The sequence below is a fragment of the Acomys russatus genome, chromosome 29 (genome assembly GCF_903995435.1).
Source record: "Acomys russatus chromosome 29, mAcoRus1.1, whole genome shotgun sequence".
NCBI classification, from domain to species: Eukaryota; Metazoa; Chordata; class Mammalia; order Rodentia; family Muridae; genus Acomys; species Acomys russatus.
In genome coordinates this window covers 33495507-33516116 of record NC_067165.1, presented here as the reverse complement: position 1 = coordinate 33516116, position 20610 = coordinate 33495507, and the positions used below count along the sequence as shown (strand labels likewise).

Here is a 20610-nt window from a genome sequence, read left to right as displayed (position 1 = left end):
TGCAACACTAAAGCACCTTAGGCTGGAAGCCAGGCAGCCAGAAAGATGGCCTTTTCTTCAGCTGTAGACTGCACTTCTGGGGCACAGGTCTCAAGGGGGAGTAGTGATGCCACCCTGTAAGACAGTGTGTGCCCAGCACCTGTGAGGGCCCAGTAGGTGGTAAGTTCTGTGGCCTTAACCCTTGGTCAGCCAGGTCCTGGCTCTGGTAGAAGGCTAGCAAGTGTCCCTCCCTTCTTACCCCCCTCCTTCCCTCCCTTCCTCTCCTCTCTCTCTTCTGTCCCTTTTGTTTCTTACTTGTTCTAGGGTCTTACGTAACCTGTGCTTCCCATGAGTTCACTGTGTGGCCAAGGATGACTCTGAACTTCTAATCCTCTCGCCTCTACCTCCCAAGTACTGGGATCACCAGGTGTGTGCCACACGCCAGGTTCATGTGATGCTGGGGTGGAACTCAGGGTTTCATGTATCCTAGGAAACCACTCTATCAACAATGTCACCATGCGCCCCCCCCCCCCCCCCCCAATTTTCTGTTAGGACAGCCTTGCACCTACTAGGCAGGTGCTCTCCACTGAGTCACACCTCAGCCCCATTGTTCCTTTCCAGCCTAGATTCCTATACCCTAACTTGGGCTCCCGGCATCCTCATTTTGCTGGGTGGGGACCCTAACACTCAGGGACTCTTTCCAGTCCCATCCTGTTGTTCTGCCTCTAGAGGCCCAGGGGCTGTTGGCAGATCTTGTGCAGCCCCAAGGGTGGGTTTCCTCCGTCTCGGATTCTCTGACAGGAAGCAGCTGATGGAGGCAGAACAGTCCCTACCTCCTTTGGTTCCTCCCTAGGGTCATTGAAAGAAAGGACAGCTGCTTGGGTGGGAAGAGCATAGCCGAATTGGGATGTCCTTGGCTTGGGGGTGAAGCCACAGACAAGCAGGAGGGCTCTGGCACAGGGCTTGCATCTGTGGGAAAGGGCAGGGGACTCTTGGCTCCATCCTTCTCTGGACTGAGTTTCTCTTCGCCATGAGGTCCCAGTGTTCCATCAACCCAGGCTCCCAGGCTCTTCCAGTGTGGCCAGGAGCTCTCCTAGGTGCTGATCATACTCAACTGAGCCCTGGCTGCAGGCAGGGCTTTGGTGCTTCCAGGGTTTTCTCCTTCACCTCTAGGCCTGCCCAAGGGACTCAATAAACACAAGCTGAAGGAAGTGGCCATGTGTGGTCTGTATCCTATTAATTCCTGGGTGCTTGGAAGACAGCTGTGTGTAGGTCTCCGCCCAAGTGGCCTGGACTCTGACCTGACTCTGTGCCTAGCATGCTCTGTGGTCCCTAACAAATCACTGTCATGTTTCCACGTGCACAGAGCAGTTTATACTAAAGGCATCATCATGAGTCGGGTAGGTGTTTATAAAGTGAATAAGTGACCCACACTTGAGGGGCATCCAGTTTCTGAACTACGACACCCACAGTCTTATACAGGTCTTATTTCCCCACATGCACAATGGGGGCTGGTCACCTATGTCCCTGCCACCTAGAGGAGGTGGGAGGCACAAAGCGGGGATTCTTAAGGATGCAGATGCTAGGCCTTAGAGATGCACTGGACAAAGGTGACTGGACCTTCCAAGAGTAGAGGGAGGAACCTGCCTCATTGCACATGGAAATGGCCCCACTGTGGAGCCTGGGGCCGGTGGGGAGCCCTGGAGAGTAGATGTGAGGTGCAAGTAGAACTTTGGTTCCACTGAGGTTGGAGAAAATGGAGCACAGGGCCCCTCCAGTCTCACAGTGACGTCTGGGCCTCTGGGTGGGACCTGAAGGGAGGGTCTGGTCTGGAGCTGGATTATGCTGCTGGCCTCACAAGTCATATTGCCAGTGCTTGCTCAGGGAGCCGGTATTTTTCTCCCTCAATTCTCCATTCTAGCCCCTTCGTGTTTAAGAAGGCACTTGTGGAAATACCCTCACCTCCAGAACTCTCTGGGAGCCCAAAGATGTTAGAGAAAGTTGCACAGGGAAGAAGTCTGGAGTGGTAGTCCAAGGCTCCTGCTGGGGTCAGTCCAGTTCTGCACAGGATTCCTGGGTCCCATGGGTGCAGTCAGGGCAGCCCAGTGGGTTGGGACCCACACCATGGCTGCAGATCAGGGGTCCCTCTGCCAGAGTGGCAGGGGTAGGGAGTGAGGCCTCTGTGGATTGGTCCAGCTCCGTTGGCACCTGGGCTTGGCTGGCAATGGAAGGTATGGCGGTACTGAGACTGTCTCCTGGGGCAGGTCCCTGAGTTTGCTCATCCTGGTGGATGGTTTCCTCTATGGAGACTGTGGCTATCTGGGGAGGTTCTTCTTGGGGCAGGCTGCCAGGAGCCAGTGGGAGTCCCTTCTCACCCCAGCCCTCCTTGGTATGGATGCCCACAGCCTTCAGGATGACGTCCATTTGCTTAGCATAGTCCAAGTGGCCGTTGACCTGCAAGGAGACTGTGAGTGAGGACCATGGTGGGTAGATGTGCAGGGCCCACCCTTTCCCTGGGATCCAAGCTAAGTTCTGCCCTCAGCCAGTCACTCAGCACCCCAGGACCCCAATTATCAATGGTTCTCAAGTCCAGAGTGTACTGGAGTGGGGTGGGCGGGTAGGCTATAGGATCTGAGCAAGAGAAAGTGGAAGAAAGCTTTTCCAAATGTGTGGGTCCTCTGGGGCATGAAGGCCCACCCTAATGGTTGGTAGGCAGGGGTGGGGTTCAGTGTTTGCTTTTCAGTAGCCATGGGACATTTGGTGGCCTTTCTGTCCCCAACATTAGGAGTAACTCCCCCAGAGTGTGGCTGGGAGGGTTTCCCCAGGAAAAATCCCAAGTTGGAAATAAAGATTTATTTATATAAGGTCTGATTCTTCACAGATCACTGACCCCCACCCCCCGTCCATCCCCCTCAGCCCCTTCCTAGGAACTCCCCACTTTCCCCCCTTCTCCCCTTCTGTGCTGAGAACTTAACTCCTAAAATGACAGTGTTGAGAGGAGGGGCCTTGGGTAGATGGTCAGAACCCAGGGCTCTGCCTCAAGCTTGGGCAGAGGTGTCTCCCCGAGGGCAGATTTCTTACAAGTCTAGCTTGCCATTTCACCCTGATACAATGCAGGCAGAAGCTGCCACCAGATGCCAGTGCTGGCCTTGGATGTCAGGGGTCACTGTGACAAGCCAAATAACTTCATAATCTAGTCCCAGGCATAGGCTTATGCCAGTCCAGATGGGCCAAGATGGGGAGGAAGCGGTGGCGTTTCCCGTTTCCTGGTGTGTCTTGGGTTCTTTGTAAGACAATGAGTGTGTGTGTATGTGTGTGTGTGTAGGTCGAAGGTCAGGTGTCTTCCCCAATCACTCTCCATCATATTTTTTGAGATAGGGTCTCTAACTGACCTTGGAGCATATCTATTTGCTAGACTGGCTGGCCAGCAAGTTCCAGGGATCCCCCCCAAGCACTGCCATACTTGACTGATTTTTACCTGGGTTCTGGGGCCCTGAACTCAGATCTGCATGGAAAGCACTTTGCTGGCTGAGTCATGGCACCTCGTTTCACCCCCATGAAATTCATAGATTTTTTTTTTCTTTTTTAGTTTTTCAAGACAGGGTTTCTCTGTGTCCTAGACTCGTTTTGTAGACCAGGTTGGCCTCGAACTCACAGTGATCTGCCTGCCGCTGCCTCCCAAGTGCTGGGATTAAAGGTGTGCACCACCACGGCCAGCTGAAATGCATAGACTTTCAACGGGACTTGAGAGGACACCGAAGTCACAACATACCGTGCCTGCCACTTAAGTAGGTGCTGCCTAAATATGTGTTCTCTTACTTTACTTTTCCTCGAAGGGGAGATGAAGATAGGGAGTTAGCTGAGTGGATCCATTTGGGAGCTGCCATCACATCTGAATTCCAGCTAATGGGACCTTCAGGACTCACAGGGACAAACACTAACCCATTATCCATGGACAAATAAAAGTTGCTTCCCTGAGCCTTCTGGATCCTGGGGAGGGACTGGTGCCAGGGCTGTGTGAGAACAGGTGGGTAGGAAAGGCACGCCAGTGTGTCATTGCTGCAGCTGACCCACAGCTCTAGCCTCCTCTGTCACAGGTTGGTCCAGGTCTCAGCCATGCATAGTCCCTCAGCTGCTGTTCTACTGAGACCCAGAGGGAGTCGTTGTTGCTAACACTCCATGTTTAGAGTCAGCAAAGGGGAGGCCTCACAGGGGCAAGGTGGGTGCGATGCAGATGATGTTGACTGAAGTTTTCAGCACGTGACCATCTCCCCAGCGGTCCCACTGAGCTTCACCCACTGTTCTATCAGGCATCACTAATGCAGAACAGACATTTTCCCGGAAGTGATGCTGGGTGGAGGCTGCAGCCTTGGGACGCACCGGGGCAGCTCCCAGTACATCTTGTCAATCAACAAATGCTACTAGACTTCTGGCTCAGAGAGTATGAACTCCAGTCACCAGGTCCATGTGGGTAGGAACGGGCCCCAGCATTTCCCCTTTCCTGCCTTGCAAGAGGCCTGGCCTGGCTGCCCTGCCATAGTTCTCTGTCCTGAGGACTCCTGCCATGCCGTTAGGGCCCCGGGTTTCCTGCGGTCACATGCTTCTATGAGATGAAATGGACCATAACCCCTGCATTATGTAGGCTGGCAAGAGCAGGAGACTATGTGGATACAGGCGTGCTGGCAGGACTGCAAATTGCTGACGAGGCTCCGGAGGTTTAGGACCGCAGGTGGCACAAATGTGTGGCTGTGGGCCCAGGCTCTGAGGTAGCTTTTCTGGGTTTCTGGCTTAGGTTTTTTGACCATTCACTGCCCAGCTGGAGGTGTTGGGAGACTGTGGACCCTTTAGGAGGGAGGGTCCAGTTGGTGGAAGTTGGTCTCTAAAAGGGGGCTTTGCATGTGACACCCAGCCCCTGGCTCCTCCCTCCCCCTTTGCTTCTAACCCACCCCCTCTGTGAAGAGCTTCCTGCTGGGCCTTCCCTGCCCTGGCAGACTAAAACCAGCCTAAACCGTGAGTGCAAAGAAATCATTGCTTAAATTATTTCTGCCAAGGAGCATGGTCACAGTGACCCAGAAAGCGACTAATAAGCTTGTGCTTGTCACTCCAGCCTCAGTTTCCACATCTGAACAATGGATCAGTAAGTCTTCCTGGGACCTTTTGTAAGGGTCAGCTGGCACATGGTGGCTCTTGTCACTGCTGGCGCTATTACTGACTGCGTACTCTGTGGCAGACCCTTTGTTAAGTCCTAGAAACCAGGTGTGTCCTCTGGAAGAGGGAGGGGCTTGTTCTGAACCAAAACATACTGGGCATCTTCACTGGACAGTGAGTTCCGGGGTGGTAAAATCCTCCACCTGCTGCAGCCTTGAGTGGGAGAGGCTGGAGGGCAAAGAGACATCCTAGCCAGGGTCCTTTTATCCACTCCAGAGACAGTCCCTGCCTGCCACAGGAGGAGGGGCCAGACAGGTCTGTAGTCACTTATGCAAGGTGGAGCTACCCAGCAAATCCTACTGAGGGAGATCTGCCAGCCCCTCCTCCAGCGAGCTGCCAAGGAAAGCCTGGGACACCAAGGCAATGCTAATTACCTCTAATTAGTCAGAGGAGGAAAGTGCTTCTTTACCGAGGCCCCTAATGTGATAAAGAGCTATTATTAGGCAGAAGCTAGAAGGCTGAGCCAAAGCCAAGGTGTTCTGGGAGCAGGTAGTCTCCCAGGTGGAGAAATGAGGGTAGTGGGGTAGCTGAAAAGAAGGGGCTAGTGTCAGGGAGCACTCATGAGCCCTGAGCCCTGGGCCCTGCATATTGAATAAACATCTCATATGATGGGCTCAGTCCTGGATTTTGCTCTTGCTTGGCTGGGCACCAGGGTCTACTGCTTTGAGTCTAGCCCATGGCCCACACCTGAGCCTTTGCTTGCTTTGGTTATATCTGGAGGCGGGGGAGGGGGGGCCGCGGGACAGCTCTGACTGGTCATCTGGAGTGATGGTGTTGGGGGTAAGGGGTAGGAGGATAATTTGAGGATCCTAGGGGTTTGGATCCAGCCCTGTGAAAAATTTCTAAGCTTTGATTTCCTTGTCTGTAAATGGGGCACAACAATTCCTGCCTGGCAGCAGCTTGAGGATTACAGAGGGAAAAGCTAGGACAGAGGCAGCAGGAGGCAGGTACTATCTCCAGGGGCTGGGCTGACCTGGTGTTGCTCCTACACACAGGCCAGTGGGGAGCCCTTCGAGCGACAGCCCAATACTCACCACTGAGGACAGGTCCACGTTCTCCATTCTCCGGTCCTGCAGCAGCACAGGCTGGAGGCCTGCGACTCGGAGCTGCACAGATGACGTCCGGTATATGAAGCTCAGCAACCAGTCTCCCCTGGTGGCAAAAAGAGGTGCCATCAGCCTGAGCCTCAGGGGGTTGGGCCTCTGAGCCCTGGCCAACTGACCAACTGGGCACAGTTACTACACAGCCTGGGCTGGCCTCAAACTCTCAGTCCCTTCCACTTGAGCCTCCAAATGCTGAGCTGGCATGTGGGCACCAGAGGGGGCTGCTAGATGCTCTGAGAGGCTACAACCTCCAGCTGGTGCCTCCTCTTTCTCCTCCCGAGAAGAATCTCTTTAAACGGGAATCCCACCATTTGCTCTTTTCCTGTAGGCTCATCCATCACAGGCCATCTACTAGCTTGTCCCTCTGCCGTCAGCATCACGCAGAGTCTCTGGTTCACCTGTCCCTCAGGTTCTGACCTCTGACCCCTGTAGGGTGTTTGCGCAGCATGCACAAACACTGCTTTTGATCCCTAGCGCTGCACAAACCATACTTGGCAGTGTATCTCTGTACATCACAACACTTGGGAGGTAGAGGCAGGAGGACCTTTGGCCATATGGAGAGTTCAAAGCCAGCTTGAGCTATATGAGTGCCTGCCCCGCAAAAAGATAAAAGTCACTATGTCATCCCTGTAGCTCCTTTTATTTTGAGTGTCATCTTCTTCAGGTCACTTGGTCACCATCCTATGTTTTTTTGCTGCAGGTCCCTTTTCAGAATTCATGAGGTTTGGAATTTTTTTTTTTGTTGTTTTTTGTTTTTTTGGAGACAGGGTTTCTCTGTTAGTCTTGGCTGTCCTGGACTTGCTTTGTAGACCAGGCTGGACTCGAACTCACAGTGATCTGCCTGTCTCTGCCTCCCGAGTGCTGGGATTAAAGGCGTGTGCCACCATGCCCGCCGAGGTTTGGGATTTTTACAGCTTGGGTTTTAATTCAGAACGGAGACTCCGAGGGCCTCTCCTTAGACTCTCAACAGGGCTGCTCCCTGACTCCCTCCCCCACCCTCAGGCCCCACTGCTTGCCAGAAGCCCTGTTGCCCAGGCGCTCTCTGCGTTGCCAGCTTCTTCTTCCTTCTTCTCGCCCCTGCTCAGAAATCATGCTCCAAAAATGGAGCCCAGATACCTCCACCGCCAGTGGCACACACACACACACACACACACACACACACACACACACACACAAGCCATACCCACAAAGGGCACCCATTTGAACCCTTTTTGTTTTTTGGTCTCAGGTGTCACCCGTATGCTTTTCCTCCATCTCTGATCTGCAGAATCCACCAGCAGGTGACCTTGGGCCTGACACAGGATGAGCCTTACAAGCCTGTCCCCTGCCAACAGCCATCCTGCAGGGTGGGGTACCTCCCAGATCTGAACCCCTGGCCCTGCCCATACTGCTGACATGCCCGTCACCAGCTTCTGGTACCTTCTAGCATAGAGACTTCTCGTTTCCAGAAAAGATGAGAAGGGCACACTAGGAGCTTAGGACACGTGGTTACCTCCCCCATGACATGAGGTTCAGACAGACCTGCAGTAGCCATTGACGATTCTCCCAGACACCACCTTCCTGAAAGGCTCCCAGTTCTTGGGGTCTCCGTCTACTGGGGCACCCAGAAGGACCACATCCTCGATGATCCCTTGGCAATCTGGTGAGAGAGCCCAGAAGAGTCTGTCAGTGTTCTGGGACACAGTGGGTCCTGTTGGGAGAGTTACAGTACTGTGGGTAAGGGTGTGGGATGAGTTGAGATGGGGAAAGGAAGGGAGTGGTGCACACACACACACACACACACACACACACACACACAGTCATACACACACAAGGCAATGGGGGCTGACATTTACAGGGGGTTCCATTCCCTGAGTCAGACCCTTACATGCCTCGTCTGTTCCTGCCAAGTGTTACTGTCACAGTTAAGGTAAACGTCACATAGTCACAATAGACTACAAGTGACACAACCTGAGTAGGAGACACCACCCAGAAGCTCACACCCACGGAGGACATGGAGGACCTGTCCCCCTTCAGAGAGACCACTGGGCTCTGCACCAACGCACATCAGTAGGGAGGCACTGGAGCCTTCCCTGAGCAGGTTCCCGGGAGCTGAGCGGCCTGCAGAGATGGAGGCGATGGGTTCTGGAGCATAGGGGCATCATCCTCTCTGACATAATGATTCAGAATATTTCAGGCCTGGTCCACCAGAAGTGCTTGGGTGTCCTGTAGGCAGCCTTGCTTGGAGCTCAGACACACTGGAAACTGGCAGTCTGCAGAGGGACACCCTGGTCCCTCTCTGAGAACTCTCTGGCAAAATGGAGGTGCATTCCCTCCTCACTCTGCTGCTTGGTCCCTTCCTGTTTTTTTTTTTTTTTTTTTCCTTTCTTTCTTTTTTCTTTTTTTTTTGTGCTTTTTGTTTTCCAAGACAGTGTTTCTCTTGTGTAGCCTTGGCTGGCCTGGAACTCACCCTGTAGACCAGGCTGGCCTTGAATTCAGAGATCCCCCTACTTCTGCCTCCAGAGGGATATAATTAAAGCATGTGCCACCACCACCATTGCCTGGCCATTCCTGTTTTCCTTCTGTCACACAAAGCTTACTAATCTGTCCCCTCCAAAACACCAGGGTTGGATGAGCCTATCACAGCTGCGTGGCTGGGCCTAGAACTACTGGACATACCCTCAAGAATGACGAGTGAATGAATAGGAGAGGCGGCATCTGGGCTTTGACACTGGGTTCAAAAACCCCAATGTACACGCTTCCGGGTTCTGTGACTTGAGTCAAGTCACTTAACTTCTCTGAGACTAAAGGAGGAAGATGATGGTGACATGCTGGGCTGTGGGGCTTTCTGAGGTCAAGACACAGTGTAGAGGAAATCCCTTGTGTAGTGTATAGATGCAATAACCTGTCGATTAAAAAACCTACGGCCTATGGCTGAGGCAGGAAATAGGTAGGACTTCCAGGAGGCAGAAGGGATTCTGGGAGAGAGACAGGTGTGAGAGATTCAGCGCCAAGATGAGGAAAATGGATGCCTGGTGGCTGGGCTCAGTAAATCAGTCATGTGGCAGCACGTAGATTAGTGTAATGGGTTACTGTAAGTTATGAGCTAGTCAGAGAAGAGCCTGGCTATTTGACCTATGTGTTTATATACACATATCATGGGTCATTTATTCTGGGCGCTAAGGGACGGGAGGAAAAAACCACCGACAACATAATGGCGACGGACTATGGCACAGGGATACGCACTCCGTGTGAGCACACAGTGGGAGTTCCTGATTGCCTACCCCGTCCCCACTCCCCACCTGTGATTCTGCGACCTCACTCCTGTGCACCTCATAAGCTGCACACTCATCTTGGTCCTGGAAAGTGTGTTAGGAGAGCAGCTTCCCCTAGCTCCGCCACCCTCTTGCCCAGTGACACAGGGCAGGTGGCGTCCTCTCTCTGGACCCTTCTAAGCAAGATGTTTCTGTTTGCCCTTCCCACTTTCTTTTTTTTTTTTTCTTCAAAGATTTATTTATTATTTATACAGCGTTCTGTCTGCATGGTCACCTGCAGGCCAGAAGTGGACACCAGATCTCATTGTAGGTGGTTGTGAGTCACCATGTGGTTGCTGGGAATTGAACTCAGGACCTCTGGAAGAACAGACAGTGCTCTTAACCACTGAGCCATCTCTCCAGCCCGCCCTTCCCACTTTCTTTCTTTCTTTTTTTTTAAATTTTATGTGCATTGGTGTTTTGCCTGCACGTATGCCTGGGTGAGGTTGTCAGCTCTTGGAGTTACAGACAGTTGTGAGCTGTTGTGTGGATGCTGAGAATTGAACCCGGGTCTTTTGGAAGGGCAGTCAGTGCTCTTAAGTGCTGAGCCATCTCTCCAGCCCCTGCCCTTCCCACTTTGATTCCAGAGCTTGAGTGAAGGGTTCCAGGCTTCTCAGAGTTTGGGAACCCCCGCAGGACTAAGTTCTCTGAGAATTTTCAAGCTCTGATGTAAGACTGAGAGGCTGGCAAGATGGCTCTGTGGTTAGAGCACTGGCTGCTCTTCCAGAGGACCCGGGTTTCATTCTCAACACCCACACCATGGCTCACAACTGTCTGTAACTCCAAGTCCAGGGGGTCCAATGCCCTCTTCTGGCATCTCTGGATACCAAGAACGCAGGTGGTACACAGACATACGTGTAGGCAAAACACTCATATACATTAAAAAACAAAACAAAACAAAACAAAAAAGGGCTCAGAGAGGAGATGTCACCAGACCCAGGTGTCACAGCCAGAGAATCCAGACCACAGTACCCCGATAACTGTGGGGTCCCCAGGACTATTCTCAATTCTGTTGCTGTAACCAAGAAGGCCAAAACTGTGTGGACCTCTGGTCACCATTGGGCCAAGACTTCTGGGCCACACCATTACTTTGCTCTAGGGAACTCCATCTCTATGACCTTTCTGCCATGGGACAGCGGGTGGAGTGCCACACCTCCTTGTGGCCAGCAGGGGCAATAGCAGGGTTTCTGTGCCACTGTAGACGCAGGGAGAGCGGGAAGAAAAGCCTAAAGAGGCAACTGCTTTCACCTTGGATGGAGACAAGCCATTGTTCTTCCTATGGTTGTGCAGAGTGAGCGGACACCGGGTTGGGTTGGACACTCATTTCGCCATTGCCGAAGCCCACCTGGAAGCTGCCTCACTAAACCCACCTTTCCCACTCTCAGACAAGCTGCATTCTAAAGATTTGCTCACTGCGTGGGATTTGCAAAAGGTTTGCCCTCTGCATCATGTGCAAGGCCCAGAGTTCCTGTTCCTATGTTGAAAAAAATAACCTCATGAGGTTGCAGCTTCAGTGTCCAGTCAGCCTCCCAGGATGTGGAGTTAGCACAGAATGCACCCGCTGTTCAAGACCCACGAGAGATGCCAGAGGGCTGATGAGATGGCTCAGTGGGTAAAGGTGCCTGAGCTGATCCCAGGAAGCCACATGGTAGAAGGAGAGACCAACTCAAGTTGTCTTCTCTCTTCCACATGGGAACTGGGGCATGCATGTATGCATGCACACACACACACACAAACGCATACACACCTACACACATATATATATACATATATGCATACACACATATATAATACATATATATACACAACACGAACATACACACGATATACACACAACAACAACAACAACAACACACACACACACACACACAAAATGTAAAGTTATAAAGATGCCAGAGAGCTGAACATTTAATAGCCTTGCTGTTCTTTTGCTATGGGGACAGTGTCTATCCAAAGTCCTTTTCTGGTTCTGGCTTTCCTTCCAGTGAAAGTTTGAGACATTAGGTGCAGACCCACAGGGCTGAGGACGCTGTTCAACAGTAGCGCACTTGTCTAGCATGTGCCTTTCATCCCCCTGCCCCGCACCCCCAGAAGCTTATAAATATTCAAATCTTATGTAAAAGGGGTGAGATTATCTTCAAGTTCAGAAGTCACAGACACAGGCAGCTTCTGTGCTTGGATTTCTCATTTTTTGAAACAGCTCCTTATATTTTATTTGTATTCTGCTTCTACCATGGGGGTGGGCAGTCCTCCATCACGCTATAACGTTGGCAGTAAGCAGGCACCGTGCCTATGGTTGAAAAGGAAAGCTTGTCAGCCAAGCCTCTGTCCTTTGCTCTCAGGACTTTGTCAGTCCATGCGCGGTCAGGCACCCTTCCTTCCTCGGTTCTCTTTGTATTTGCCAGTTCTGTTACTCCATAGGCCAGGAGTGATCCATTTGAAATGGAACTCAAGGCTGGGATGGGGCTCAATTTACACACACACACACACACACACACACACACACACACACACACACACACGAGCTGCGTGTGGTGGCAGATGGCTGTAAGCATCTGAGAGGCAGAGGCAAAAGGATCAAAAGTTCAAGGTTGTCATGGTTTGAATGAGAATGGCCCTCAGAGGCTCCTGTACTTGAATGTTTCGTTCCCCACCGGTGGAACTGTTTAGGAAGGATTAGGAGGCGTGGTCTTGTTGGAGGAGGTGTGTCACTGGGTGGACTTTCAGACTCCTTCTCTTTCTCCGCCTTCTGCTTAACATCAAGATGTTAAGATCCTTTTCCAGCACCATGCCTGCCTGTTGCCTGTTGCCATGTTCCCACAAACATTGTTCATGGACCAACCCTCTGAAACTACAGGGAAGACCCGGATTGAATGCTTTCTTTACTAAGTTGTCTTGAGGGCTGGAGAGATGGCTCACCGGTTGAGAGCACTGGCTGCTCTTCCAGAGGTCCTGAGTTCAATTCCCAGCACCCACATGGTGGCTTACAACTATTTATAAACTGGGATCTGATGCCCTCTTCTGGCCTGCAGGTGTACATGCAGATAGAGCACACATCTACATAAAATAAATAAATAAATCTTTAAAAAAGATAAGTTGTCTGGGTCATGGTGTCTCCTCACAGCAGTGAAACAGTAACTAAGACTAAGGCCATCTTTAGCTATTCTGCTAGTTCTAGGTCAGTTTGCAATATATAAACCCTTTCTCAAAAGTCAAACCAAAGCCCCAAGAAGCAATTGGAGAATGCTAGCTGCAGACGGAGCTTGTGAGAGTACTTAACTGTTGTTCTCAAATCTTCTCTTGAAAAGCCGGGCGTGGTGGCGCACGCCTTTAATCCCAGCGCTCGGGAGGCAGAGGCAGGTGGATCGCTGTGCGTTCGAGGCCAGCCTGGTCTACAAAAGTGAGTCCAGGATGGCCAAGGCGACACAAAGAAACTCTGTCTCAAAAAACCAAAAAAAGAAAATCTTCTCTTGAAAGATAGTTTATTTTTACTTATGTGTTTTGCATATGAATATGCACATGAGTGCACAGGTGCCCCTAGAGGCCAGAAGAAGGCTCCCTGGATCCTGTGGAGTTATAGGAAGTGGTGAGTTGCCTCATGTGGGTGCTCTGTGAGCACAGCAAGTGCTCTAAAACACAGAGCCAACTCGCCAGCACCAGTTAAAAAATTTTGAGTGCGAGTTAAGCAGACATTCTGCTACAGCCGCCCTCCATCCCTGGCTTTAAAATTTTAATTGTGGGAAAATACACATAGCACAATATAACATTGCCTATGTTGGATTTTTGTTTGTTTCGAGGCAGGATGGCACATATCCTAGGTTAGCTCACGACTAAGCTGAGGATGGTTTTGAACTTGCGATCTTCCTGCTTTTACTTTCCCACTGCTGGGATTACAGGTGTGGGCCACCACTCTGGACTTAGGAGGAATTGGGGATGGAACTCAGGGCTTCATGCCCACTAGGCAAGCACTCTATCGACTGAGCCACAGCTCTAATCCCTTATTACTTTCCAGTGTTCAAGTCAGAGGGCTGGAGAGATGGCTCAGCGGTTCTCAGTGCTTTTGTTGTTCTTGCAGAGGACCCTGGTTCAGTTCCCGGCACCCATGCTGGGCAGTTCATGACCACCTAAACCTCCCACACTAGTAGACCTGACAGCCTCTTCTGTCATGCACAGGTGACTGCACTCACACCCCTACATATAATGAAAAGTAAAATAAAAAGAAGTTTTAAAAAATGAAGCGTTCGGCTGGGTGTGGTGGCACATGTCTTTAATCCCAGCACTTGGGAGGCAGAGGCAGGCGGATTGTTGTGAGTTTGAGGCCAGCCTGGTCTACAAAGCAAGTCCAGGACAGCCAAGGCTACACAGAGATACCTTCTCTCGAAAAACAAACAAACAAACAAACCAAACAAATAAAAGTGTTTACTCAGTAGCTTCAAGAACATTCATGTCGCTGTGCAGAGTTCTTTCTTTCCTTTTGTCAGCATTTTGATACCAGTTTACACCTGTCAGCTGCCTTGCTGGCTCACCCTGGACTCCTGGGGTCGCATTTTCACTACTTGGCACTCCTAGAAATGGCTTCAGTTTTTAAAAAACTTATCCAGGATCCAGAAGGGACAGCCTCTTTTCAGTAACAGTTTTGAAAACTATGTATGTACACACTCTAAAACTAGGCATTTAAAGAGCATGTCACGGGGCCCAGCTTCACCCACAGAAGCCAGCATAGCCGGCCTGAGGAGTTCTGCTAGTCTCCCTTCCCCACCAGCAGCCCTTGTTAAAGGGAAGCCAGAGTGCATAGAGCATTTGATGTCTCCTCAAATGGCCAGAGAGGCGCAAGCACACACCCACACGCCCGTCACACTGTCAGTAATAAGACTCCCTCAGCTGAACCTGCAAAGCGGATGGATCTTCTGGCTCCCAGCAGGGGTCCATGTGTGCAGAGAGTGATAAGATGGGAATGGGGCAGGAGGAGGCAGCAACTGCAGGCTGCAGATCTGCAAGAAAAAGGCCTTGAAGGAAGTGATGTAATCTAAGACATACCAAGCCCGCTGAAAAGACATTCACACATACACTCCGTGGGGGGCGGGGGAACTGAAGAGAGATGAGTTGGGAGAAGGAGGTCTCTTCCCTCCCCCCGATGGGAAATTACCTAGGAACCTGTTTGGCCTTCTAATCAGGATTTAGGATGAATTCCTCAAGCGGATAAGTAAGCCTTCATTTCTGCTTTCTGATAACCACACAGAGGGAGATGGCTATTACTGTACCCCAGGAACCTCAGAATTAATCTGTTCCACCTGGCCTCTCCTGGCTGCCTCCCAGGCAGGCTAAAGCTAGGTTTAAGGTGGTTCAAGCCACTGGTGGGTACAGTTTCATGGCTGGGAAATAAATCACATCAAATGTGATTGTGTGTTATCCTGGAGATGAAAGGGCCATCTGGCTGGGCCACTGGCTGCTGTGTATCTCTGCTGGCGTCCGGTGACAGCCGAGCTAATTTTCAGCCAGCTAGTGACTCTAGAGTTGGGGTGTTTAAATAAATCTTTGAAAATACTTTATCACAGGGCTGGAGAGATGGCTCAGAGGTTAAGAGCACTTGCTGCTCTTCCAAAGGTCCTGAGTTCAATTCCCAGCAACCACATGGTGGCTCATAGCCATCTATAATGAGATCTGATGCCCTCTTCTGGTGTGCAGGCACACATGCAGGCAGAACATTGTACGTGTAATATGTAATAAATAAATAAAATACTTTATCACACACATATATATGTGTATGCACGTGCAATATATACATATGTATATGTACATACAAACACATACACACACATATATAAGTCAGGTGTATGTACACAGGAGTGCAGTGCAGTACCCAATGGATTGCCAGGAAAAGGTGTTCAGTCATTTGGAGCCAGAGTTACAGACAGTTACGAGGCTAGACGTGGACACTGGGAATCAAATTTAGGTCCTCTCTCCAGGCCTCTCCCCTGCTTCTGAGAAATGCTCTTACTATGTAGCCCCCTGTTGACTTGGAACTCATTATTGACAGACACGCCTAGAATTCATTGAGACCCACCTGCCTCTGCCTCCAGAATGCTGGGAATAAAGGTGTGCGCCACCACACCTGGTTCCCTTTTCTTCCTTTAAAAGAACCGTGTGTGTAGTATATGCACATAGCACAGGCACATGCGGTGGAGGCTGGAGGTTGACGCTGGGTGTCTTCCTCAATTACGGAGATAGGATCGATCACTGCAGCTGGTGCTTACTAACTGGCTAGCTGCGCTGGTCAGCAAGCTTTGAGGTGCCACCTGTCTTCCGCTTGTCCCCAAGTCACAGATGTACGCAGCCATGCATTTGCAGCTTCAGGTACTTTACTCACTGAACCATCTCATCACCTCTGCTATATCCCTTTTAAGGCTTTTCCCCCCCGCTGTGAGACAGAGTCTCAAAATACATAGTCCAGGCTGGTCTTGAAATTGTAATTCTCCTGCCTCAGCGTCCTGAGTACTGGGACGTCAAGTGTGTGCCACCATACCTAGCTCTTTTTTTTTTTAAACCATCATCACCTCTTATTTGGAAAAGTTGGCTTTGGCTTTGTTTGTTTGTTGTTTGTTTTTCAAGACAGGGTTTCTCTGTGTAGCCTTGGATGTTCTGGACTTGCTTTGTGGACCTGGCTGGCCTTGAACTCACAGAGATCTGCCTGTCTCTACCTCCCAAACGCTGGGATTAAAGGCCTGTGCCACTGAGCCTGGCTAGGATTTGGCTTTTTCTACATTTCATCTCCCTCTTGCCTTTCTCACTCCCCTGGTTGATCTAATGCAATTTTGAATTAAATGTGTTTTGGCAACTATGATGCCTTCCAAAATTGAGTTATTAAAAACAGATCACAGGTACCCATAAAGATGGCTACATCCAGTTTGGTGGTTGTGAGAGATATCCTGGCAGCCTAAAAACTCCAAGACTGACACCTGATGACCTGAGGATACATCTGAACCACATGCCAAACAGAAGTGGATGAACAGATAGGGCTAAGAAAGAGAGGCCCACGACCTACTACACAGTTCCTATTTGTTATTTCTCACCATTGGGGGTGGAACCCAGGCCCTTGCACTCCTCCACAGAGGCATTTCCCTAGTCTTTGGATTTTTAATACACTCGGTGGTGGTTTGAGGAAGAATGGCCCCAATTGGCTCATATATTTGAATATTTGATGCCCAGTTGGTGGAACTGTTTGGGAAGGGTTAGGGACTGTGGCCTTGCTGGACGAGGTGTATCACTGGAGGTAGGCTTTGATGTTTCAAAAGCCCACACCATTTCTAGCTAGCCCTCTCTGTCTCACGCTTGTGAATTGAGATGTGGGCTCTCAGCTACTGCTAGAGTGCCATGCCCGCTTGCCTGCAGCCATGCTACCCACCATGATGGTCTTAAACTCGCACCCTTTGGAACTGTCAGCCTCGAATTAAACTCTTTGTTTCATAAATTGCCTTGCTTGTGATGTCTCATCATCATAGCAATAAAAACTAAGACAGAAGTTGGTACCAGGGAGTGGGCTATTGCTGGGACAGGTCTAACCATGATGCTCATTGGAGGAAGACAAGATTTGGGGACTTTGGACAAGGAAGGTGGTTGTTTGCTATAAGCCAGGCTTAACCTGCCATCCTAGGAGGAGCTTGGAAGACAACAGTGCTGAGAGAAAATGTGGACTATGGAGGCCTAGCTCAAGAGAATTCAGAGGGGAACAATATTAGCAACTGGGCTGGAACCATCCTTGAGCTATTGTGGCGAAGAGCGTGACTTTTTGCCCTCGTCTTAAGAATCTGCCTGAGTCTAAACTGAAGAGGTTTTAGACTAATGTCGCTGGCTGGTGGTCATATTCTGACACACAGGACCTTGGATTTCCCATCAGAAAGGTTATTTATCTATCTATCGACAAGGTCTCACATAGCCAGGGTGGCCCGCCCCAGGCTTACTATGTAGCCCAGGCTGGCCTCCACCTCTCAGGTGCTGGGATTCCAGGCAGGCACCATGATGCCCCTTAACTGAGTGTGCATAGTCTGGAAATATGATTTCTTGTAAACTGAGCACTGCCATCTAGCTGGGAAGAGATGGGCTGTTTATGTGCACGTGCATATAAAGCAGGTGGAAGTCACTGCTCTGCGGCAAATCGTCCCTGCCCGGTGGCTCTCGGGAGCAGTGTTTCTTCTCAAAAGTTTACTAACCAGGCATAGGTGCTCCCTGAAGGCAAGGACTCACTTCTGGAAAATTCTCAGGCATTAAACTCCCTCTCTCCTTCCCACTCTTCTTTCAGATTTTGTATTAGGTGACCAAAGAACTTCCTCTTTCCTTTTTTTCCACTTCCTTACTGCCCCCCCATGATGCACTGTGGGTAATTTCTACAAATCGGTCTTGCAGAGATTTCTCTTTTTCTCTAACCTGCTATTGAAGCATCCAGCACAATTCTCATACTGCTTCCTTCTTTCCAGACATTTCATTTCATTTATTTTCAAACCTCTCATCAGTTTATTTATTTATTTATTTATTTTTGGTTTTTGTGAGGCAGAGTTTCTCTATGTAGCTCTGGCTGTCCTGAAACTCACTCTGTAGACCACGCTAGCTTTGAACTCAGAGATCCACCTGCCTCTGCCTCCCAAGTGCTGGGATTAAAAGTGTGTGCCACCACTGCCAGCCTCATTATTTTTTATTTTTCTAGTGTCTTGTTAATCTTTCTCTTTTCTTCTGCCTTTTTTCTTGTCAGACAGAATCTCTATATGAAACCCAGGCTGGCCTGGAACTCACGGCCCTGCTTCAGCCTCCTGGGTGCTGGGATGAAGGGGCTGCACTACCTCCCCTCTGGCCTTTTAAAAATTATTTTATATTTTTTATTATTTATTATTTTTTTTTTTAGGCAGAGTCTCACTATGTAGACCTGGAAGTCGATTTGTAGATCAGGCAGGCTGGCTTCAAACTCTGGCTCCCAAGCACTGGCATTAAAGGTGTGTGCCACACACCTCTGGTCCTTTTTTTTTTTTTTAACTTATCTTCAGTCTTTAAACCTACGCCTTTACTAACTGTAATGTGCTGTTTTTTAAAAAAATATGTTTTACTAATTTATTCATATTACACCTCAATTGTTATCCCATTCCTTATATCCTCCCATTCCTCCCTCCCTCCCATTTCCCCCTTACTCCCTTCCCCTATGACTGTGACTGAGGGGGACCTATTCCCCCTGAATATGCTCATAGGGTATCAAGTCTCTTCTTGGTAGCCTGCTATCCTTCCTCTGAGTATGTGCTGGTTTTTTAAGGATGAGGCCTGGGTCTGATGCTTGTTTTCCTTCTCCTCAGCCTCCTGAGTGCTGGGTTACAGGCCTGTGCCCTCACACCCTCTCAATAAGTTTTCTGCTCCTTTCTTGTTTCTTTACTTCTTGGGAGCTCAGCTCAGCACTTCAAGGAGTGTCTGCTGCAACTTAATTAGCATTTATGGGTTATTTGTAATGGGAGAATTTACACTGCTAATTAGTGGGGAAGCTAATTAGTCTACACAATTGCCACTCTAGAAAAATGCTAATATAGACCTATTTCTGGCTGCTCCTTCCGCTTTCTGGTTCACTCTCTCTCACTTTTGCTCTCTTGTTAAGTCAGGAGCTTATCTGTAGCCCAGGCTGGCCTGGAACTCCCTGTGTAGCTCAGGCTGACCTTGAATTTGTGGTAACTCTCCTCCCTGAGTGCAGGCGTGAGCTACTGCATCCAGTATTTATTTACATATGCATTTATTTATTTTGGTTTATTTCATTTTGGCATGGATGAGGCTTGAACCCAGGGCCTCACACATGCTGTGTGGGTTCGCTGCAACACATGCAGCTTCTTCCCCTTGTAGATATTTTCACTTATTTATTTTTACATTTTTTGAGACAGGATCTCACCATGCAGCCATGGCTGTCCTGGATTACACTATGTAGACTAGTGTACACTATGTAGACTGGCCTCAAATTCATAGAGATCTAGCTGCCTCTGACATTAAAGGCGTGCACCATCATGCCTACCTGTCTTCCCCCTTTTAAAGAAGATGGGGTCTCACTTTGTTGTCCAGGTTGGCCTTGAACTCCCAAATATTCCTCTTGCCTCAGCCTCCTGCCAGAATAGCTGGGACTGCACAGGCCAAAGCTTTGCCGCACTCTTTGCTCCATTTCCGGAATGGCTCCCGCGGATGCCGCAGAGAGCTATGCTGCTGCCTTGGCTGAACAGTGCTGTGTCTGTGGGGCTCTGGATGCTAGTGGAGATACTGAGACCCACCCAGCCGTGTGTGTGTGTGTGTGTGTGTGTGTGTGTGTGTGTGTGTGTGTGTGTATCCCTGAAACACACATGTGTCCGTGGACCTCCCAAGCCTTGGTCCGCATTGAGGAAGGGTCTCCAGTGACTGGTGGCATCCCTTAAGCCCAGAGAAAACACTCCTGTGCCCTCATCCCACAAGCCAAAAAATAAGCCCTTTCCTCCTGCTTTCCTTTGGGATTTGGTCACAATGACAAGAAAAGAGACGAACACCACATCCCATCATAGTCTCTTCTAGAACAGGTCAGGAGAGCCCTGAATTTGCAGGCTGTCAGGAAACAGCTGTCAAACAGGTAAATATCAACCCCCTCCCTGCTTTGAAGATTTGGTGTCTAATAAACGTCTATCAGAAAAATGACAGCGCGGATAACACTGGTGCCCATTTCTCAGGAACCCCGACCAGTGGCTGAGTTCAGGACAGGCTCTCAATGCAAGGCAGGCTCTCCAGATAGTGCTTTTCAATCTGTGGGTCTCAACCCCTGGAGTCACTAACCTTTTTTTTTTAAGGGCTCACATCTCAGATATCCTGCATATTAGATAGTGACACTACAATTCACAACGGTAGCAAAGTTACAGTTATGGCGTAGAAACAAAATAATTTTTATGGTTGGGAGGGAGTCACCACAACACGAGGAGCCGTGTGAAAGGGTTGCAGTGTTAGGAAGGTTGAGAACCACTGCTCTAGAAGCTGGCTTTAGAGACCGGGCCACA

The 20610-nt window shown here is 49.9% G+C and overlaps 1 protein-coding gene across 1 annotated transcript in view; it reads right to left on the bottom strand.

Annotated features, from left to right (window-relative positions):
- Positions 1-1907: 1907 nt before the first annotated feature.
- The window catches only part of Tmco4 (transmembrane and coiled-coil domains 4), an 81452-nt gene continuing 62749 nt past the window's right edge, over positions 1908-20610 (bottom strand). The window contains exons 12-14 of the mRNA XM_051171579.1: positions 7812-7929; positions 6222-6339; positions 1908-2433 (exon numbers count right to left, since the gene is read on the bottom strand). Coding sequence (XP_051027536.1) covers positions 2029-2433; positions 6222-6339; positions 7812-7929 — 641 coding nt within the window. The 3' untranslated portion in view covers positions 1908-2028. The remainder of the gene's footprint in view (positions 2434-6221; positions 6340-7811; positions 7930-20610) is intronic.